This window comes from Vipera ursinii (assembly GCF_947247035.1).
Source record: "Vipera ursinii genome assembly, chromosome: 10".
NCBI lineage: Eukaryota > Metazoa > Chordata > Lepidosauria > Squamata > Viperidae > Vipera > Vipera ursinii.
Window position 1 is genome coordinate 13,717,358 of NC_139520.1, and position 23,651 is coordinate 13,741,008.

Consider the following 23,651-nt stretch of genomic DNA (forward strand, 5'->3'; position numbering starts at 1 on the left):
TTCCAGCAGTTGTTTTATTCAAGTTCTCAGCATCCCAAATATTGACCAGACTGGCTGCGGCTAGTAGAAATTATATTTCAGCAAAAGTCTGAATCACTTGCAAGAGTTCAGCTAGGGCTGAAGTGAGCCATTGCTCAAAGCAGTGGCTAAAATACTTCATCAAGTCAGATTTTATATCTGTTGTTTTTCCATGACACGGCACATCATTTTACTTTGGACTGGCTGACATCACTTCTGCTTTGTCTGTTTCTCTTTTGTGCTGTGCCAAACATTTCTTCTTATTCATAGAAAAGTGTCTGCTTCTACTTTTTTTTTTTAATTTAGAAGAAATTCTGACTGTACTTCAATGGAAAAATATGAGGGGTTCTTCCCATTGGCCTTTTTCAGATTCGGAACAACAGACAAAGTCTTAGAGATCAAAGCAAAGCAAACAACCTAGGCCAATTATGGCAAAAAAAAGGGATAAAAGATATTATTGAGAGAAACGATAATTCATCCCAAGAATGAGGTATAAAACAGAATTCTCTTTTGCAGGAACTGAATTTAAGAGTACATAAATTACGTCTTCTTGGCATAATATTGCCTGAAGACTTATATTGTAAGCTGCCTTGATCACAAAGGGTAGAAATCTGGGGTTATAGTATACAAAAGAAATACAATATAATCTTACAGTTTGCTCAGAGCAAAATTTTGTTCTCCCTAGTTTAGTGTGGGGATCAAACCTCCTGACAGGGTGGAAAGGTGAAAGGAAACAGTACTACAGGTAGTCCTCGACTTACAACAGTTCACTTAGTGACCGAAGCTAGAAAGGCCCAAAAAAGTGACTTATGACCACTTTTGAATACCTTTGACCATTGCAGCATCCCCAGGGTCACTGATCAAAATTTGGACGCTTGGCAACCAGCTCACTTTTATGATGATCGCCGTGTCCCGGGGTCATGTGGTCTCCTTTTGCGACCTTCTGACAAGCAAAGTCAAGGGGGAAGCCAGATTCACTTAACAACCATGTTACGAACTGAAATCTGCAGTGAATTACTTAGCATTTGTGTCAAGAAAGGTGGTAAAATGGGAAAACACTCACTTAACAAATGTCTCACTTAGCCACAGAAAGTTCGGGCTCAATTGTGGTCGTAGGTCGAGGGCTGCCTTTACACAAAACTCCTATGGGACCATTAATCTCTTTGCAAGTTGGCCAACCTACTCACCAGCCTGTCCTGAATGGTAGTTAACTCTTCCAAAGTCTTCTCGGTGATAATATTGGTCATGGCCTCAGTAATTGATAGCTGGATCTTCCTATCAAGCAGAAGAAGACTTGGTGGGCCAGGAAGAAGGAAATTCTGGAGGCTAAAACATATGAAGAACAGTTGCAGGAACTGGACATGGCTAGTCTAGTGAAGAGAAGGACCAGGGGAGACATGATAGCAGACTTCCAATATTTAAAGGGCTGTCACAGAGGGGAAGGGGTCAACCTATTTTCCAAAGCACCTGAAGGCCAGACAAGGAATAACAGATGGAAACTGATCAAGGAGAGATTCAACTTGGAAATAAGGAGAAACTTTCTGACAGTGAGAACAATCAACCAATGGAACAGTTTGCCATCAGATGTTGTGGCAGCTTCATCACTGGAAGCTTTCAAGAAGAGACTGGACTGCCATCCCTCAGAAATGGTGTAGAGTCTCCTGCTTGGTTGGGGGGAGGGGTTGGACTAGATGACCTACTAGGTCCCTTCCAACTCTGTTATTCTAATTTTGTTATATGGAAGCTGAGAGATGATCGCTCAAGACTCCTTGAGCAAGTATCCATAAAGTTGTGAGGCGGAAAGAGAAGGCAAGGACCTCTTGCTCCTTCCACCCAATCATTTTGGACCGCCAGGCATACTGAAATCTGAAGGAGAAAACAGCTTACAGTAAAAACCTGCAAGGGTGTGTATATGAAAATGCATATATGTAAGTGCACATGCAGCTACTTTTCACCCTTCTGATAAAGCTTGCAGGGGGTGGATTACTTACATGACCTTGTCATACACCTCAGTCAGAAGCTGGTCCAGGACGTTGGTCTCTGATGCGCTGCAGAATAGGTGCTTCAAGAAACCTGTTTTCTGCAAGATTTGGGGGTGCAAACTCTGCGTAACATCCAAATGGGATTGCACAACAGCCTATAAGGAAAGCTCAGTGAGTATCACTTTTGGGAATTGGGGTAAATTGATTCCCTCTTTCCAGCATCTTCTTAGCATCCCCTGGTCATTGTTGAAAGCCAATCCTCATTAGTAATATTTTGGCACAATGATAATTAGAAGACACTGCAAGTAGTTGTCAGTGGAGCAAGTAACTGAGATGATCCAGTACTTTGTGTGTACCCTACATTTCTATATCTAATTGATACAAAGTTAGTCAAAGGAGATGTTTCAGGAAAGCTGCTGGAGTGACCAGAAGAAATAAAAATCACAAATGGAGACCAGAAGAGAGAAAAAATTGGCATAGAGCCAATCTTAAATTACATACAAAACCAGCAAATAAAGTAATTTGCTCACTGGGAGAGGATGTCATGAGATGCCTTACCATACAAGGCATATACAAGAAGAGGAGAAGGTCACAAAGCAGACCCAGAAGAAGATGGAGAGACAACGTCAAAGACATACTACAACACCAATGGTTGAGGCCGCCAGGTGATCAAGAACCAGATGCCCGAAGTGTTAAAAGAGGAAGCAGAGAAGTCCAGAGAAGAAAACTAAGACAGGTGACAACAACCTCTCTCGTTCTGTTGGTCTTCACCTACTTGGAGAAGGCAAGTGAAACCACCTTTGTGGTAAGAAAAAGGGTGAATGAAGAGACACCAAGTCTCTGCAGCTAGCAATAATGTCAACATGTTGGTCATCACAAGCAATGGTCAACAGTTGCAGAAGGACAATTGGAGCTCTTTGAATAGACCATCAAGTTGATAACATTTAATATCAACCCTGGCTGAGGAATTCTGGGAGTTGAAGTCCACAAGTCATAAAAGGGCCGGGTTTGAAGATATAAACCATTCACTGCCAGATTCTATGTGGATTAGATTCCCTGTCTCCAAGATGCTTTTGTGTTTTCCTTTTTTTAAAAAAAAATATTTTATTGATTTTTAACATACACCTTAATATTTGGTAAACATCATGTTGTCTGGGTTAGTGTTTAAAAAACAATCAATAACAATTAATTTCTATAATTCTATAGTCCATATAATAACTTTACTTGATTTCCTCTTCTTCCAATAATATTCTCTTTAGCCAACCTTAAATTAATACAGTTCTTATTTAAATAAATGACAATTAAAGATAAGCATTTTTCTCATGTTTCTGCAAATAATAACCACATCAGTATAAAGCTTCTTTTCATTGATCATCTTGATTGTCTCATCATAAACCCTGTTTACATTCTTATTTAAATTCTGTGTTTTCCACGATAGTGACAGTGTATAAAAAAATGAAGCATTCACCTACAAAGCAGACCCAGAAGAAGATGGAGAGACAACGTCAAAGACATACTACAACACCAATGGTTGAGGCCGCCAGAAGATCAAGAACCAGATGCCCTGATGCTGAATTTCATTACCCAAACTAGGTAACATCATCAGTGCTAGTAAAGAGTAGGATTTGCTCTCGGTTACCTAGTTTGGGTACTGAAACATCTGTAAGAAAACAACAAAGCTCAGAGAACACCAAGGACCCTTTATTCTCCTTTATCTTCAGCTTCTCATAATCAGAGAGAGGGAAAAGTCTGTTAATTCTCAAAGATATCGCCAAAGTACAGTAATCCTTCTCCACTGGGAACTTTTCAAATGGACGGAGTGGACAGTTTTTGGTATTTCCATTTCCACATAGCCAGATGGCACCAGAAATGGCAAAAGCTACGCAACACGTTCTTGGACATATTGTTCTATCATATGGAGTAGATATGTTCATTTTCAAAAAAGCAATTAAAGCAAGGTTACCAGGACATTAAGTTCTAGGCCAACACCAAATGCTAGCTTTTGCAGTACAAATGTTAGATGAAGAACACAGAAGGATGTTGCCTTCTTCTAAGTCTCCCCATCTAGTTCCACGTAGGAGATTCCCAAAAGACCAAAGCAGAAGGAGATGTTTGCCATCAACAGCTCAGTGCAACACCAAAGCCCAGCTTTACCTGGATCTCCTTGCTGTAGGTCTGAGAAACTTCCTCAATTAGTTTTTCCAGTTTGTGCTGAAGCTTGCCGTTCCAGTAGGAAGCCTTTCCCGCTTCATACAAAATGGGCAAAACCTGTTGGGAAAGAGATCTGCCTAGTTTTCACAAGTAACCAGCATGTTTTTTGCAATCAGCAATGAAAGGAGGTGGATGTCAACAACATCTGAAGGATGACAGCAAGGGTGAGGGACTTTCAACTCTCCAGATCAGAGCTACAACTCCTACCGCTGCCAGCAGGCTAATGGGCCGGAATTCTAGGAGTTGTTGTTCATCGGTAAATTTGGAGGAACACATTTATTGGACCAAATGTTATTCTTACTTTTTTAAAAAAAAAAACTGGAATTAAACAAACAGACAGTACACAAAGCCAACATTTTAAGACTGGAACACTATCTGAAGGAAAGTTATTTATGATATCACAAGATTCCAGCATAATCTTAACTCTTCTGCTACACATTCTCACCCATGGGTGGGATGAGAGAGTGAGATTAGGTGCATTATGACATTATTGCACAAATGATATGAATTATATAATTGGTGTGTCATTTATATGAAAATGTCATGTCATGAGCAGCATCCTTGAGGCTGGCACAGGTGGCAACTGGCATGACCTCTACAATGAAACTGAGAATAGGTTCACCCAAAACTCTAAGTGTGGTTCACCTTCCTCACGGTTGGCCGAATTATTGTTTGGAAGCTCACCACCAAGTCCTGACCTACAAATCACAATGACTGGATTCACATAACCAACTAATTCTGAAATTAACTCTGAAAACCACTTTTTTTTAGCATGATGGAGAAATCAGGCTGCACAGTGAAACGGATGTCCGCCCCTCCAAATCAAGAGAAGCCGTCAAAAGGGAAAGTAATGAACACAACGAAGGAAAAACTCACATCCATAAAAAGGGTTGCACCCTTGATGGCTTCCTCAGCCCAAAGTAGATCAGCCTTCACTTCCACATCCTGAACACAGCTCAGCAGCCCAATGTATTTCTGAACAGTCTGACAAGCATCTTGCACCGCCTAACAATGAAAGCAAAGACCATTAGATGTTCCCAGACAATGTTTCAAGAATAGGTCTGCATTAGAAAGTGAAAGTGAAACTAAAAGATATCTGATCCCTGAAAAGCAATTTTTTAAGCACTTTACCTGCAGTACCTTTGTTGGAATAGGGCTTGTAGCCTTCTTCTGGATTAGCATAACATGCATCATAGGACATGATCTAGTGTAAATCTACCTGATTTGTACCTTTACTCCTTTGCCCATAAATTCCATTGTCCCACATAACATTCAAGTTCATTGTTCAAGACACTGATGATGTTACCTAGTTTGGTGAAGAAATGTCTGCAAGAAAACCACCAGGCTCAGAGAGCACCAAGGACCCGATAATCCAACCCAGAGCTATAAATATTCTCTTCTGTCAAGGTATTGTAGCCTCTTCTACACTTGATTCCCCCAGGTGTACTGGATTTCAACTTGCCAGAACTTTTCAGCTGCTCTGAGTAGGCATTCTACATTGGGGGAAAATATTCCTCTTTTACAAATGAAAAGAGGAGATCCTTTGATGATTGTTTACCACTTCTGAGGGACCTGTAGCCTAGTGGAGGATCTTGGAGTCTTTGGCTAATGCTGAGAGAAGCTGAATTGTCCAGCCTTCTATATTCCTGATTTAAAGAGAAAATGGATGGAAAAGGGGAAGTTGTTTTAATGTGATTTTCAACATTTCCATCTCCTTCAGTACCCTTACACTTTCAATATCACACGCTAGTCAGAATTCAAGGGGAATTCTGCTACTGAATATTGTAAACTGGGTGCCCCATTGGGTTGAATTCATAGTGAGACAAGAATGCCTATTGATTGATTTGGTGGCTTTAGGCAAGCCAGGATCAGCATCAGAAACTGGTATTCTTAGGTAAATTCACATCCCAACAAAGCATTGATTATTTCCCATCTTGAATGCTATATGGGGGAAGACATTTACCAAGAGACATGGTCACATTTCCGATTCCAGAACAGTCTAGCATTTGGTGAAATATAAATAGCACCTTCCCCCCCCTTGTTGCAGATTATAACATTCAATTTGTACCAGCATCCCAGTTTGTATTGGAGGTCTGCCACTGAGGAGGCTTGCAGATTGAGAATAAGGGGGCATATTTCGTTGAGGAGATTGCCCTCAAACATGGGCTCAGAAATGTTCTTGAACTTTGGTGTCCCCATCTGCTCTGGATTGTAAAAATAAGCCCACGGTGTTGTTCTAAATCCTGGAAGACAACAACTGTGAAGCACCAACATGTTGACTTGCTCTATGATTTTATTCTTATGGCTGGCAGTCTTTATGGACCTCTTGGAAACAGCTCATAGTCTTTAGATCAGCCTTCTGCAGGCAACATCTTGTAGATGTGCTGAATTTCAACTCAATTCAGAATAGAGCTGGAAGGGACCTTGGAGGTCATCTAGTCCAACCCCCTGCTCAGGCAGAAAACCCTATACCATTTCAGACAAATGGCTGTCCAATCTCTTCTTGAAAACCTCCAGTGATGGAGCACTCACAAGTTCTGGAGGCAAGTCGTTCCGCTGGTTAATTGATCTCACTGTTAGTGAGTAGTTTCTCCTTAGTTCTAGGTTGCTTCTCTCCTTGATTATTCCATTGTTTCCTGTCCTGCCCTCTGTTGCTTTGGAAAATAAGGTGACCCCCTCATCTTTGTGGCAGTCTTTCAAATACTGGAATACTGCTATCATGTCACCCCTAGTCCTGTTTTTCCTTAGACTAGCCATAGCAAATCCTGCAATCATTCTTCATTTATTTTAGTCTGAATACAGTGACCGCTCCTATACACATCAACTCTCATCATTCCCAGTCAACCTAAATGCAATTTGACCTATTGACCTTAAGCAACAATTTTTGCCTTTGCTAATAGACGTAGGCAAGCTACATACAAAACAACAAAGGTAGGAGGGTTCCAGGAATTCCCACCTGTTCAGAAGAGCTGGGTTGACTGTCTAACTGGAGCTGGTTTTCTTTCTCCTTAAGCAGGTTCGCTTGAATCTGATTTCTTGCAAGGTAAGACTGTATCTGTAGCAGACATACACACATGTCACATACACAAGGTATAGATATGCCCTTTCCCTTCCACTTAAACAAGCTACTACACTTACCCAAAAAATAAGTATCATACGCCCACCACATGCACAGTTACATAAATTCTGTACATCAATCCTTTGGTGGAATCTGAGCATTGTTGGGGGCAATTAAGCTGACTTTGTAATAATGCCGCTTGGGGGGGGGCGAAAGCCCTAATAAGCAGGCATATACATAGAATGAAGGCTACTGCTAAGCTTGTAAGCCGCCCTGAGTCTTCGGAGAAGGGCGGGATATAAATGGAATTAAAATAAATAAATAAATTTCAAAATGAGGCCCCCAAGCTGAAGAAGACTGCTTCTTGGGTCGCACTATTCCCTTTCTCTTTCAACATCCCTTCTCCCTTTGTACCTGGTGCACAATTTCCTCCATTTTCTCTGGGTGACTCCGGTAAGCCACAGCAATATCGTTCATGGGCAAAGGCATTTTTGTGAGGATGAAATTCCTGGGGAATAGGCACGATATTCATTAGATGTCCCAAATTGCAATGACCCCTTCAGGACATTGTCCATGGTAGTGGTGTGCTTGGCCCCAACACTGGGTTACACAGGGGGTAAAGCATTTCAAATACTGGTGTCTATACATCCATCGATGTTGAGAAGTAGGCTTAATTACACTGGCTTTTATTCAAGGTTCTGGATTATATACTTCCGATTTTCAACCTTTTAGTTAATTCTAGCCAACTTGCACAGTCAAATGGAAAAGTGGAATACCTAAACGTACAACCCCAACTGAGCCCAAAATTTCTGTTGCTATGTGAGACATCTGTTTTGCCCCAATTTGCAAACTTTCTCGCCACAGCTGTTAAGTGAATCACTGCAGCTGTTAAGTTAGTAACACGGTTGTTAAGTGAATCTGGCTTCCTCATTGACTTTGCTTGTCAGAAGGTCGCAAAAGGGGATCATGTCAGCCCAGGACACTGCGACCGTCATATATGTGAATCAGTTACCAAAGGTCTGAATTTTGATCATAGGGTCATGAGAGAATGCCGCAACATTCATAAGCATGAAAAATGATCATGTCACTTTTTTCGAAGCTGTTGTAACTTCATACAGTCACAAAATGAATTGAAAATCAAGGACTACCTGTATAAATCCATCCAGCCATCAGCCAGCCAGCCAATAGGCAAATCTACTTTTTTCTATTTAAGGAATGTACAAGAAAAAAAGGGCTACATGTGAAACAGCTTCAGTGTTTCGATGCTAATTAATTTGGGATTGTTTTTTTAGTTCCAACTTCAGAAAGATGTATTAAGGCAGAAAAAATGGAAGTCAGCACTTACCTTGGAGAGTTTGCTAATGTTAATTCAGCAAAACTAACACAATCTTATGATCCCTCAAAGACTAACACATTTAATGTTGCATGGGGCTTACAGATTTCTTTATCAGGAACATGAAATAGTTGCTCAACACATCAACACAGCTGCTTCATTATGGGGGGTTTTAAGTCACAATTGGCTGGATTTGCACCAGACACAAAGCTATAAGCCCGTAAAGCTCTAACAATGGTTGGGCTCCCATGACTCTTGAGCTAAATTATGGTGTAAATTGCTGTGTGATCCCAGTTATCCTCCCTCAACACACTATGGCTGAGTTCACACAACATTTATAAGTAGGCCACATGCATTCTGTGCCAAATCTAGCATCAAGCTCCTTTAATCCTTATTGTGATTTATCATGCGATGTGGAAACAAATGGGTCAGGATTCCTAGGTAGTCCTCGCTAAACGACGGGTTGCTTAGTGACTGTTCAAAGTTACAACAGGCTGCCAAAAGGTTTCAAAGTTCTGACAGCTGCATCCGTCCTCTGTGGTCACTTGATCGCATTCTGGAATGGATTTATGAGATTACTCCAACCTTTTCTTATATCCCGTAAAATAATATTTAATTTTAACTTATTTAATTGCCTTGTGTGGCCTGAAGCAATTTTATGTTTTTTCAGTTTTAGGCTTTGCATCCTGCTAAGGAATGATGCCTATAGGGACTTGAAAACAAATTAAGCATCATCAAACCCAAGTTTAAAAATAATTCCATTTGCATAGAAATGGCATCCTGCAAAAGATGCCATTTGACCCAGCCTCTCTGGTTTATGTTGGCATTCTTGTTATTATCTTTATATTATCTTGGATGCTTGGATGCTAGTAAGAAGAAAGTTGGGGATAACTTGAAGTTGCTAAATGTTCTTTATTTTCTGTATTATATTTTTAGCACTTGGCTACCACTATAAAAAAAAGATAAAGATACGCACCTTTCCAAAGCTGAAATCACATCAAGGAATCCATATAACGTTGTGTTGTTTCTATCCCACATTAGAGTCCTATGAACAGATGAACATCTAATGAAAAAATATCATTGGTGTAGATGTCAAGCAACTGGGTGCATCCCCTAAGTTTTCCCTCATTATAAATATCTATTACACTTCCCCTGAAAATACTTTGCCACTTTCTTCTAGGATGTTTTTGCAATGTTAGAATCTAGGATGGATGACTGTCAGCCTATCAAGGTTGTCCAGACCAAGAAACCAACCTTACAAGAATTTAGACTAGAACCAAGCTTTATTGAGATGATAGAGCATAGTAACCGAGCCTTGCACACTGGGCTGTGTTTTTCCTCCCCTGCCTCATATACCCCAGAAAGCCAAGAAGGACTCACCGGAGTCTCCTCCTTATACTTTCTCCTTTCCCAAGACTTAAGGAATGTTTTTACCCTTGTTTCTGTAACAGCTTCTGAGTGTTTCCCTCAAGACCATTCTTACGGCACTCTACAATAGCCTTGAGATTTTCTGCTGGTGTTCCATCCATGTCCAACCCCATTCAGGTTTCTAAAGTCAGTCAGTTCAATCAGCTGATGTCACCTTTTTGGGACATAGACTTGCCTCCCAATTCTTCTACTTGGACATTTCACAGGCAAAGCTTGACCATCTCTCTGGCAAACAAGAATTCTTCTAACAAGTTCTGTCTTCCCCATTCCACTCTTTCATCAATTTTGATAGAGAGGAAGTTCAACACACCTGAGAGTTTTATTCACTGACAAAGCTTTGGCCAGTATTTTGGCCCCCAAGTCTCCCATGGCATTGCCGCTGATATCCAAGGCCACAAGATGGCTGCTGCTTCCTAAACCGTCGAGAATAATGCCAGTTCTCAGCTTCAGGCGTGATTCGGCTACTGATATAGATTCAACTGACTGAAATAAAAATCAGAAAAAGCAGAAATCTTCTAGGTACTAACATCCATCTTGATCATATCTGAGAGGACAAGGAACAGGTGGGCTGGTTCACATACAATGTACTAAGCCTTGTCAATGCTGAACTCAGAAGCATGCCATTTTCATAACCTATTATATTTAAATAAATACATATACATTATTCCTTAGAGTTAGGTTTGGGTCTCTTCCACTGACTCAGTGGCTGAGGTCATGCAACTAATTAAACCAGGTTAAGACATAGTTCATCTGACATGCACTGTTTCATAAACAGCTTGAATGGGACACTCAAGGTTACCTAACATAGCTTTCAGCCTTGCAAGATAGTCCAGAATAGAATCCACCCACAAGACCTAGCTTTAGTTTATCTTAAGGTGACTTTTGACAGAATGGTCAAGAGTTTCCCAACATGGTCAAGAACAAATTGCTTAAATAGACGGTGTGCGAGGCTAGGAAGATCAAAGGGCAATCCTCCAAAATGGTTCTTCCCTATAGAACAGAGGTATCAAATTGCTGGCCTGCAATTTTACCCTATTTTATCCCTGTTTTATTCCCTCAGTGTTGAATTCTATAGGTCTATAATTTGTAGGTGCTTCTGACACAAAGAAAAGAAATAACAGAATCCTGCAAATCTGAAAATACATTTCTCCCCTGTCACAGTTGCAGCCCAAGTAACTAGGAGGGGTCTTCTGAAATGCTTGCCACATTCATGTTCCTGCTGTGGGTTGAGCCGCCTCTTATCCACCTGCTGCTCTAGCTGTGGCTTTTCCTCCTGTTAGGTCCTCCCTACCCGCCATTACACAGAAAATGCCTGGCTTTTCCAGCAGAAGATGAAGTACATTGCCCAACCTCATTTTAGCCTAGTCTCGGATGTTGTACAAAACTGATCTAGTTTGTGATCTAAGCTTTGAAAGCAGATTATATTTTAATCCTCAGCCTGATACCAAATAGACAGGGACCTTGGTAAGACTTCAGATTTATAAAAATAGGAATGTTGGTAAGTTTGCCCCAGGGATGATGAGATACTACAAACACCAAAGCTTTCTTTTTTTAAAGTCTTACTTACACAGTCTTCATCCTGAGTGAGCTGAACAATCCGGTGCAAGGTGTCAACTAGAGTCTCTCTAGGGGAATGAAGCAAAAAGAATTTGAAAAAGCTTGAGTTTTAATTCATATAATTAAATCTCCTGTAAGATGTCTCCAATTGCCTTAGTAGACAGATCTGATGCAGAAGCTTCAAGTGCTGTAGAACACTTCTGCCTGGACTTGGGGAGATGAAATTGTTCTAATCTTGCAAGAGCTGTAAACATTCTGCCTTTACAATTTACACCTCAAGAATCCTGGACAAGTGAGTGCAATAAAGATGACTTCTTTCTTATGTGACCAGATGTTCAGTTGAGCATCAGAACTTTGTTTTAATTCTCATTAGCAGCAGACTATTTTTTAATTATGGTGCCTATTCTGTGGATGGATCTACCCTTATCAAAAGCATAGCAATGCTATTTTATTTGGGGCTTGCTTTTTTAATGCCAAAAAGAGTGATGAATGCTTACCTAGATTGGATGTTAAAGTTCTTCCCTAATGCGACATGCTTAATGGATTGGCTTCGGTTGATGCTCAAAACCAGCGTCACCATGTCGGAATCAAAGCCTGCAGAAAAGGGGCATTCAAACAGGAATAACAGGGGTCTAACTCAGGAGGAGGTAAATGCTTTGAGCCATTGGACACCCTGGAAATGTGGAGGGCATGCAATGGACTTGTTCTTGCCAATGGCTTTTATGGGAGAAGGACTATTCACAAAATTGCAAGGCCATTCTTGGTATTTTAGGGTGGGATTTTTTAAATGAGATTTTTACTATTAGGTTTTTATTGAATTATTGGAAGCCAGCCAGAGACCTCAAAAGAACAAAGGACATACCGGTATCGGTTTAAAAAAATAAATAGATTCCCCTTCCCCTCCAACTCCCAGAAAGCAAACTGATGAGATTAAAACATACAAAGAATGCTTGTAGGCATTGGGTATGTCTAATTTAATGAAAAGAAGGACTACAGGTGACCACAAAGAAGAGGGAGTCAATCTATTCTCCAAAGCACCTGAAGGCAGGACAAGAAACAATGGATGGAAAGTAATCAAAAAGAGAAGCAACCTGGAGCTAAGGAGAAATTTCCTGACAGTGAAAACAATTTAATCAGTGGGATGACTTGCCTCCAGAAGTTGTGAGTGCTCCAACACTGGAAATTTTAAAGAAGAGATTGGACTTGACCATGAACTAAATGAGCACTCTGGATATCCCACAAAGAATTGTTTTCAAAATCTACTTATCCTAGTTGAAAGTCAGATAGCACTGACAGCTATCTAGATATAGTGACAACTGCTTGGGTTAATGTCAGAATGAAAAATGTAGCAAACATCACCATTCTCTTATTCTCAACAGGCTGGAAGAGAAAAAACAGACCTACCATTGTCTGACAAATTCAAGTCACATATTGAACTAGCATCTGATATCAGATCCTGGATCACCTGGGCTCCTGCCGACCTCAGCTAAGAAATAAAGATTATAGCAGTGACGGTCAGATAGTTTTGTTGTAGTTACATTGAACTATTCAGAAAACCACGATCCATTTAATCTTCAGAAGCTTTTAGAATCAATATATCTTCCCTGTAGCTACTGAAAGCAGCTTGTAACTATTGACAGATATCTCCCAACATGGAGGGTGCAGTGAATGATCAGGACTGGGGACAAATAGCTGAGCAGAACTTCCAAATTCAACTAGTCTCTTTTTCTCATGGCAGATGTAGGGCCTCCAGATTGATTCAAAAGAAGTGTTGTAGACCTTGCACAAACATAACCTTTTTATGGTTTTTCATTAAAGCAGACACACTTTTTCCCCCAGACCAACCTGGAAAAAAGATGTGGTCGCTTTAATGAGTAAAATCGATTAAAACACAGTCTTTCTAAACAAGCCCATTCTGTTTGGCTTGATTTAAACACAAAAAGACTACCCAAAAGGGCGCAATTTTGCAAAAATTATATCTGCATAATGGAATCTTGTAACCCCAGCCCTCTCAGTGACAGAAAATACATTTAGAATGACTTCCCATTATTCTCCTAGATCAGGGGTGTCAAACTGCCAGCCCACGGCTGAATGCATCATAGCAAAACCATGTCCATCCCATTGCCGTCAATGAGAAAAAAGTTGCGATACGTCACGTAACATTGTGAGTTTGACACCCCTGTCCTTGATGAATCTCAGGGAGAAAGGGGGAGCTGTAATATTGTGTTCCCTGTGTATTTCCAGCTTCTTCATTTCAAATTTCTACAACAGGTCTTGTACCATCAATCAGATGTGCTTCCTAGGCAATCTCTGTTTACCTCACAATTACTGAGGTCCAGGTGCAGGTTCTTCAGTTGGGTGTTGTTGGCTAAAGCCTGAAGCAAAGCTCTGAGGAAAATTAAAAAAGAAACAAGTGATGAATTAGCCAACTCTCTTGTTGACATATCCTTTAACACATTTTTTCCCATGTCATGGCCATATTTCATCTTTCTGTCTCTCCCCTCAGGGGGTTCAGCTCAAAGTTTTCACCTCTCTTTTACCTTAAAGCCTCTGGTGGAAGCTTAGTTCCAGACAGGGAAACGTGTTGTAGGCCATAGGCTTGGCTGAAGAACTGGCCAATTGCAAAAGGATCACCTCTGGATTTTCTGAGGGGAAAAAAAAAGGTTGGCTCCTAAATTTTATCTGAGGACCCACCAACTCCTGGAAAGCAATCACATCTCTTCCAGGAAATGGTAGTAATTGAGTCCCACAAACCCAGCATGAATTGGGATAGGATAGCATCTCTAAGGGAACCCTTCCCTCTTTCTACACTCCACAGTCTTTATCCAATCAAGAATTGTATTTTGGGAAGCAACAGGATACCAGTATTTACAACCAGTCATAGCCGACTTTTGTTGAACACAGAAAACTAAGCAAGATCAGATTTAGTTAATAATTCAATGGGAAGGATGGGGAAAAAAGAATGAGAAAGTTATGGCAAACCAGAGAATAACATAGATCAGTGTTTCTCAAACACAGCAACTTTAAGATGTGTGGACTGCAACTCCCAGAATTTCCCAGCCAGCATGGTGGGCTGGGGAATTCTGGGAATTGGAGTCCACATAACTTAAACTCGCTCCATAGCCCCCACCATTCTTCCAGAACCATTGAAGCTTCTTGGTCAAGAAGCGAAACGTCTTCAAGGAAAAAACTGTCCAATTGCCTTTTGAAAAAATCACCTTTCATCTGGATGATGGAGAATCTCCACAGACACGTAACTTAAAGTTGCTGAAGATGAGAAACATTGACATAGATGAATCCAAGTAATTACTAGGGACGGAGTTCAACATAAAGGAAATGCAATTTTTGATATTCTAGAAAGAAGGACACAGCAGTTCTGAATACGCAAAAGTTGAATATTTCTCCAGCAAAAGGCATTTTGCACTCTTGAACCAGCATGTCAGAACCACAATTAATTTAGTTATTTTTACGAATACTGTATGTTTTCAAATAGGAATTAATTTTTTTGGGGGGTGCTTCAATTGTTTTAAAATATATGTGGAAATAAATTAAGACTTTTTTAAAAAAAACCTCCTTGTATTTATTAGGAAAAGTAGGACATAAGATGGTCTGTATTGCTTGCAGACCTGAGTGCATTTAGTTTTAAAAACACACAACAAACTGCTCCAACGGATGCTCTAACCACCAGACCAACCAGAGAATGAAAAAAAGGTCAGAAATAAAAATGGATAGATTCATCCATCACTTTTTAAAATTTCGCAGCCTGGTGGCTGTTGCAGTTGCTTCTAGCTTAACAATCTCGAGAACAGCCCTTTTCTTGTCTCAGTAATAAGACAGTTTGTCAGTGTTGCTAGACAGCTCCCTGCAAAGCTGGAAAGACTAGAAAAGATCACGTAGATGTTGGTCGCATGAGGCCGTAGAAGAAATATTAATGTCTAGGCTGCTTCTGAGTTTCCAAGATTTAATGTGCAAATGCAAATTCTGGCAGAGATTACTCTCAAGATCTAAATTACAAACACGTACATGATTACATCTTCAAGATCCGGGCTGCAGCTTGCATCAGGAACTAGGCAAATCTTTTTTGCAGTTTGATTAAAATTCCAAAATAAGCAATATGAAAGTAAGTATCCTCTCACCACCCTAAAAACACACCGAGCTTCCCCTGTGCGCTACTTGTGTATTTCTATCTTTAGTGTCACTCAAAAAGCACAGGGTGAAAATATATATATATATATAAATCATACAAAATGTTGGGAAAGATTAAAACGATACACAGGTAGCCTTTGACTTACAACCACCATTCAGCCCAAAATTTCTGTGCTTAAGTGAGACGTTTGTTAAGTGAGTTTTGTCCCATTTTAGTATGTCATTTGTTAAGTGAATCACCGCAGTTGATAAGTGAGTAACCCAGTTGTTAACTGAATCTGGCTTCCCCATTGCTTGTCAGCAGTTCTGAACAGGGGATCCCATCATCCCCCGGGATACAGCCGTCATAAATACGAATCAGTTGCCAGTCATCTGAATTTTGATCACATGATCATGGGGCTGCTGCAAAGGTCATAACTGTGAAAAATAAGTCGCAAGTCACATTTTTCAGTGCCGTTGTCACTTTGAACGGTCACTAAATGAATTGTTGTATGTCTAGGACAGGAGTGGGCAACCTTGGCTCTTTTATGACTAGTGGACTTCAACTCCCAGAATTCCTGAGCCAGCCATGCTGAGGAGAAAGGGAGAGGTTTCCAAGCTGAGCCATGCTGGCTCAGGAATTCTGGGAGTTGAAGTCCACCAGTCATAAAAGAGCCAAGGTTGCCTATCCGATTAAGCTTAGTTAACATTAAACAATAATACAAAATGGGTGAATTGAAACTATATATTACCAAAAGGGGGCTGGGTAGGGGCGGGAAAGGCCAAATATTTTTGGCCTCATCTCCAGTTTAACCCTTCAGAGCTCTCGGAAGCCAGAAGTAATTTTAAAATGGAAGGCACCTCCCTCCTGCTTCAAACAGACTGACTATATATGATCTAGCCTCCCCCCCACCCTGCCCCCCCCACTCAAGAACTGTTTGATTTGAGTTCTTATAAGCCTCGCCTTGCAAAAGCCCTCCCTTTCTTCTCTGTATATCTGTGCTCAATCTTGCAACTTGAACCATTGTGATTTGCTTTTGCATCTGGCTGTGTTTGCCTGGGACGGCAATTGCTCTCTTTCATTTGTAGTTAAGCTCCAATATTTCGTCATCTGGAAAGATGCAGCCTCAGAGTTGTGCCAAATGGCAATAGGTAAGGGAGCATAGAAAGGCCAGCTTGTTTAAGAAGAGGCAAAGCCATTTTCTGCTTCCTTCTAGGTTAATGTTCTTTCCTATTATTGTTCTTTATCCTTATACTATTTTTGTCTTTTTTCCCTTCTATTTGTTCTTTGTTTTTAAAAGGTTTAACAGTTATAAATTGCCAAAAGCTGCTGGGACTTGGGTGGCATAAGCATTTAATATATCATTATCACGGTTGGCTCCACAGTCAGCCAGAGGTGAAGACTGGATTTGACATTTTAATTCCCCTATCTAGTCCTTCCCAAGGACCTGAGATAGGCAGATGTTCTTGTTTCATGGTATTAAATGTATTGTTGCAGGATGTAAGCTGTTCCGAGTCAAGCTGCCTTTTGTAATTGACTGTTGGGGATTTTGTCAATGCTGATGGTATTTAAGAGATGCTCCAGATGTTTCGGGTTTGCACAAGGTGCCTGTTACTATTCATTATTCATCCATTATTCATTATTATGGTTGTTTGCATAGTTCGCCAGATGTTTAGAGTGAATCTGGCATTTTTATCCACCAATTGAGTCCTTCCCAAGGACTTGTGATAGGCGGTTATGGTTTGATCCCAGGTCCTTAGGAAGATTTACTGTGGTTCATCACACAATCAGCCAGATGTTCCGAGTGGATCCGGGATGTTTATTCACCTATTGCATCCATTTCCCAAGGACCTGGGATAAGCCGAGTTTGTTGTTCAATGGAATTAAAAATATTGTTGTAGGATGTCAGCTGTTCCAAAGAGAGATGTCTTTTGCCATTGACAGACGGGGATTTGGCCAATGCCGATGGCATTCTTTCCTCTATCAAATTCCAAGCCAGATGTGTACAAGAGCAGAGGTGAACCCAGCCTTCCCACCGCCTCACAAGCCTGTCCCCCAGCCAGAGAAGTTCAGCAAAACATTTCAGGCTCTTACTTGTGAGAGTAAACATTCTTGCAGAGATTCAGATGAGTCAGCTTTAGACAGCACCCACCAGCCAAGGCATCGAAGAGCTGGCGAGAGGAATAAAAATAGCCAGGAACATTGGTGAGAAACAATTCAACTCATGGACCAGATGTTTAGCTTAACATACAAGGGTTTCCGTGTCCTTTTACTACAGGTGCTCATGACATTCTTTGCAATCATGATGGACTTCACCAAAATGATGCAGAAAAAGGACAGGGTGTCACAAATTCCAGGAGGATCGGAAACAATGTTTGCTAGTTGCTCACCATATCCAAAGCGCAGTCTGACCCAGAGAGATTAAGATGACCCATAGTGTTTGGCTGACTCAGGAAGCAAAACAAGCTCTGAAAGAGACAGAGAAGAAGTAATGAAAAGAGCGATTTCTACTGTGCTGTTCTCAAGAATTTCTAGTTAGGCCACGACAGGTAATCCTCAACTTCTTACAGCCACAATCAGGATCAGATTTTTTTTTTTGCCTAAACAAGGCCATTCTTAAGTGAGCTGCACCCAATTTTACAAGCTTTTTTTGCCATGCTTATCAATTTTGGTGTTTAAGCACATGTGGCTCTCCCCATTGATTATGCTTGTAGGAAGCCACCTGGGAAGGTCATAAAGGGTCCCGGGATGCTACATACCAGTTGCTAAGCATCCAAATTTTGATTATGTGGCTATGGGAAGTGTGAGGACGGATTGCAAGTGATTTTTCTCATTGCTGTTGTAAATTCGGTCGTTAAAACAAATGGTTATGAATCAAAGACCACCTGTGCATAACATTATCTACCCCTGAAGCATTCAGAAATGGAGCAAAAGTCCTGCTGTAAAAATGATTTTATGAGATTATACCGCAATTGGACCCAAAATTCTGTTGCTAATTGAGAAATTTGTTAAGCTAGTTTTGCCCCATTTTAACGACCTGTTTTTGCTGCATTGTTAAGTGAATCACTGCAGTTGTTAAATTAGTAACATGGCTGTGAAGCAAACCTGGCTTCCCCATTGACTTGTTTGTCAGAAAGTCGCCAAAGGAGATCACATGATCCCTACAAGGGTCATAAGTGTGAAAAATGGTTATAAGTCACTGTTTTCACTGCCGTTGTAACTTTGAATGGTCGCTAAATGGACTGTGGTAAGTCAAAGGCTAATCTGTAATATCTGCTGGAGCTTCATTAGTGATGTTTCTGGTCTCCATTGAACTATCTTTACAAAAAAGTTTAAGGTTGGGATAGCTTAAGAAAAGGTGCGACGCTACACATTTGTCAGTCATTTTTGTGACTTTTAAAGAACTTTTAAAATTTTGGCCATGTGACTGTTAAAAATCAGTAGTGCTGATTTAATCTATAGCACAAGATTTTAAAAGAGTTTTTTTTTTTAAAAAAAAGAGCAACCCTCCTGCATTGGCCTCACCAAGATGAGTGATCTAGTCATTATCTGATTTCTTGATTCTTCAGCCGTTAAAGGTGATCTTAGTTCACCAAAATATTCCCCTTTACTTGTAAAGCATGAACTAATTATGGACTTGATTGTGTAACACAACAAAGTGAAGGCATTCAATCCACTATCTTACCTAGGTAAGTAGGATGATAGCTGGCGGAACAATATTACAAATATTACAGCGTTGATAAAAGGACTCATGGTACAAACTCAGATTAAAATCCAATTGTTAAAAACCCACATCAGTTACTGAGCATCTCTGACCACAATTCTATTTAATTAGTAAGGAAATTGTTTCAGAAGTACAAGCACAATTAGTGAACCATGAATGTTATATCTCTTTCATTGGGGAAAACCGCCAATATTTTGCCTTATTTACTCTTTTACCAATTATGTGTCAATTCTAGAAGGAACATTTTCTCAACAACAGAACAGTTCCTCAGATACTGATAAGTCATAAAATCTCTGATGGGTGAAAACTATGTAATCACGGGGCTGGTTGCAAAGGTTGCTGAAGCAGCGAGAAAATTGAGAGCAATTCTTCTCTTGTGGGATGCAGTTGATTGCAACGGATATGAGTATGTGGAATGTTTTTATGTTTTGAAATCTACTTTTATTGGTTTGAGAGCAATTAAATGGAAATGCCTCTGCATTTTAACACTTCTTTTGTATGCTTGAATTGAAAAGCCTTTGGCTATAACCAGACAAAAGTGTATCAGTTCTTTAACTGCCACCAGCAAGCAAATCACCACATAATGTAGACTTAATTTATCTTTTCATCATACGGATCCACTGTCCCATCTAATCCTTACGACTGGTAGTCCTTGACTTAAGGGTTTGCTTAGTGGCCATTCAAAATGACAATGGCACTGAAAAACGGGGTGTATGACTGTTTTTCACACTGATAACCCTTGCAACATCCCCATGATCATGTGATTTACATTCAGATGCTTGGCAACTGGTTCATATTTATGACAGTTGCAGCATCCCAGGCTCAGGTAATTCCCTTTTGTGACCTTCTGACAAGCAAAGCCAGATTCACTTAACAAGGATATTACAGTGATTCCTTTGACAAATGTGGCAAGAAAAGTCATCAGATAGGGCAAACTCACTTGATTTCTGACTTAGCAACAGAAATTTCTGCTCGTAAGTCAAGGATGACCTGTATATATTCCATTCGGCACATAAAGTCATCCTCTTATCAACTTAATTGAATGGAGGGATGAAAAAACAAGACTGGGGCAACAAGACTTTGGAATATCTTTCCTAGAAGGGACTGGGTGCCTTCCCATTACATTATTTGAGACTAAGCATCAAGATCTGGTTCTCCAAAAAGACTCTTCTGATATTACAGGTAATCCTTGGCTAACAACCACAGCTGAGACCCAAAATTTCTGTTGCTTAAGTGAGACCCTTGTTCAGTGAGTTTTGCCTCATTTTATGACCTTTCTTGCCACAGTTGTTACGTGAGTCACTGCAGTCGTTAAGTTAGTGACACGGTTGTTAAATCAATCTGGCTTCCCCATTGACTTTGCTTGTCAGAAGGTTGCCAAAGGTGATCACATGAGCCCAGGACGCTGCGACCGTTATAAATTGTGAGTCAGTTGCCAAGCTTCTGATTTTTGATCACATGATCACGGGGATGCTGCAAAGGTCGTAAGTGTGAAAAACGGTCCTAAGTAACTTTTCCAATGCTGTTTTAATTTTAAAGGGTCACTGAATGAACTGTTCTAAGTCAAGGACTACCTGCATTGGGGGGAAAAAGAGTGTTTACTATCTTTCAGGCTCCTCGTGGCTTTGTCATCTTGTCTTGATTCTTTTTGTATTTGGAGAAAGAAAACCTCTCATGTGATGATGGATTTACCAGTGAAGAACTGGGGTCCAAAGTCTGAAACTCCAAAGAGCTGAGCTGATTCAACCCTTCTTCTCTAAGATCCATTGTCACTAGATTGAAGTCTACTCATCTAGTCCCAACTGCCAGAAGGCATGTGCAGGATGAAGAAATCTGAGTTTGGGTTGTGAGACTGAATATGGCAGCTCACACCCCCTGGCAGCTCACATGGCCAACAAAAATGGCTAGGATGACAGCTTTAAAGTTGAGAACTAGGATTTCTCTCTGTCCTAAGGAGTGAAGAAAGCAGACTTATTTGTTAAACTGCTCCCAAAAGCCATTCACACTTACATTTCCACCTTCAGCCAGCAAACTTCCTGGGTTTCCAGAGAGATCCAGATGGGACAGGCTGGTTCTGAATTGTCCATTGTTGATGAAAGATAGACATAAGGCCATCATTCCTGGCAAGAGACAGTAAAAAAAATATCATGTTAGGAATATTGCTGGGCAGAGAAATTCCCCAGGGCTCAATCAATTTCATGAAAGAGAATTTTCTTCAGAACTTCCTCCCAGAAGAAATAATTTTAGAGAAAAGTTTGAGGATGGAATGTGCACAGTGTTGGATTTAAACATACGCTGAACAAGCTATAGTTTGTACAAGTAGAAGGCCTTCGGTCATGGTGAGAGATCTCACAGTAAAGCAGCAATAGTGATCCAATGAAAAAGAGAGTTTATGGATTTCAGACAGAGGGAGTTCATTATTAGAACCTTTGTAGAGAAGAACAAGGATGGGGTTTACCTTTCTGAGTCACACAAGTCCTTGAGAAGTTCAAGGAATGGAAACCCTTGTTCCTTTGCTCGAAGGTCTGGCTTAGAGCAATTATACCTGTAGGCAGAGTAAAGTCAACCAGAGATAAGTCATAGAGATGGTGTAATCCACCATTTATAGTTATCTGCTGATAGTGTACCACAGGTTTCTATAGTGAAGACTATATGAGCAAACTCAAATCGATGCATACACCCATATGAGATTCTACCATAATTGGCTTTATAATTCTCTCAATAGTTTTCCATGTCTAATTGTGGGCTTGAACCTGGATCTCCCTAGATCTGATCAACATAGAACCAACTCTACAACAGGCTCCTTCATGGTGGGCACCCATGGTGGAGAAAGATGGCACCAACTGTAGAACCCCACCAGCAAGTTCAGAACCATTTCTATCATTCCATTTTAATCATATGATAGTTGAAAAGCTGAACAGTAGTGATGAATCCACAATGTATGGCAGTGAAAGTTGGACCATAAGAAAGGCTGAGCGCCAAAGAATTGAGGACTTTGAACTATGGTGTTGGAGAAGACTCCTGCGAGTCCCTTGGACTGCAAGGCAATCAAACCGGTCGGTCCTAGAGGAGATCAACCCTGACTGCTCTTTAGAAGGCCAGGTCCTGAAGCTAAAACTCAAATACTTTGGCCACCTAATGAGAAGGAAGGACTCACTGGAGAAGAGCCTAATGCTGGGAAAGGTTGAGGGCAAGAGAAGAAGGGGACGACAGAGAATGAGGTGGCTGGATGGAGTCACCGAAGCAGTAGGCGTGAGTTTAAATGGACTCCAGAAGATGGTAGAGGACAGGAAGGCCTGGAGGAACGTTGTCCATAGGGTCGTGATGGGTCAGACATGACTTCGCAGCTAACAACAACAAGTGATGAATCCAATCCATTTTTATGGCCAGATTATGGGAAATCCTACTTCAAAGCATCTGCTGAGACATTGGGAATGTCCTACCTCGGTCCTCCAGGAGGTTTCTAGAGAGATTAAGGCTGTTTAAAGCAGAGTCTGGATATTCTTGAAGGACAAGGGCCATCTGCTGAGCAAAGTCACTACAAAAGAGAGACAATTTCACACAATGACAAGAAATCCATGAAGAGAGATATACAAGGCTGTGGGCAAATATTTGTAGTTGTCTGGAGTTTGCTTCCTCCTTCAAGGAGCTGTGCATGAGTTTTTTAGTGGTGTGGATGGGCTGCATTTGTGCACAGCATGAAATAACTGAAAATACAGTATTCTGATTTCTCCAAAACTATAATGCAGCTATGTGTAAAATTAAAACAAATAAAATTTGTTGAATTGCCCAGAGTAATTGGGACTCAGCCGGTATACAAATTTTACTGCTGCTACTACTACTAATAGCAATGATTCATTCTATTTCATTAAATAGCTTTGTTTTGATTTTGTGGGTTGAAGTTCTTTTGTTTGGTTATTTTCCAAGATAGTTTTAAAGGTAAAGGTAAAGGTAAAGGTTCCCCCGCACTTGCGTGCTAGTTGTTTCCGACTCTAGGGTCTGGTGCTCATCTCCGTTTCAAAGCCGAAGAGCCAGCGTTTGTCCAAGGACGTCTCTGTGGTCATGTGGCCAGCATGACTAGACGCCAAAGGCGCACGGAGCGCTGTTACCTTCCCACCGGAGTGGTCCCTATTTTTCTACTTGCATTTTTACGTGCTTTCGAACTGCTAGGTTGGCAGAAGCTGGGACGAGTAACAGGCGCTCAACTCTGTTAT

The 23,651-nt window shown here is 40.7% G+C and overlaps 1 protein-coding gene across 1 annotated transcript in view; it reads right to left on the minus strand.

Annotated features, from left to right (window-relative positions):
• Positions 1 to 23,651, minus strand: part of CARMIL2 (capping protein regulator and myosin 1 linker 2) — a gene marked incomplete at its 5' end in the record, with an annotated part of 66,309 nt that overhangs the window by 25,609 nt on the left and 17,049 nt on the right. The window contains 18 exons of the mRNA XM_083370265.1: positions 1,206 to 1,293; positions 2,010 to 2,155; positions 4,155 to 4,288; positions 5,108 to 5,216; positions 7,168 to 7,266; positions 7,684 to 7,777; positions 9,579 to 9,647; positions 10,341 to 10,513; positions 11,598 to 11,655; positions 12,085 to 12,181; positions 12,992 to 13,073; positions 13,906 to 13,975; positions 14,128 to 14,232; positions 17,808 to 17,884; positions 18,104 to 18,181; positions 21,448 to 21,557; positions 21,896 to 21,982; positions 22,881 to 22,975. Coding sequence (XP_083226391.1) covers positions 1,206 to 1,293; positions 2,010 to 2,155; positions 4,155 to 4,288; positions 5,108 to 5,216; positions 7,168 to 7,266; positions 7,684 to 7,777; positions 9,579 to 9,647; positions 10,341 to 10,513; positions 11,598 to 11,655; positions 12,085 to 12,181; positions 12,992 to 13,073; positions 13,906 to 13,975; positions 14,128 to 14,232; positions 17,808 to 17,884; positions 18,104 to 18,181; positions 21,448 to 21,557; positions 21,896 to 21,982; positions 22,881 to 22,975 — 1,771 coding nt within the window. The remainder of the gene's footprint in view (positions 1 to 1,205; positions 1,294 to 2,009; positions 2,156 to 4,154; positions 4,289 to 5,107; positions 5,217 to 7,167; positions 7,267 to 7,683; positions 7,778 to 9,578; positions 9,648 to 10,340; positions 10,514 to 11,597; positions 11,656 to 12,084; positions 12,182 to 12,991; positions 13,074 to 13,905; positions 13,976 to 14,127; positions 14,233 to 17,807; positions 17,885 to 18,103; positions 18,182 to 21,447; positions 21,558 to 21,895; positions 21,983 to 22,880; positions 22,976 to 23,651) is intronic.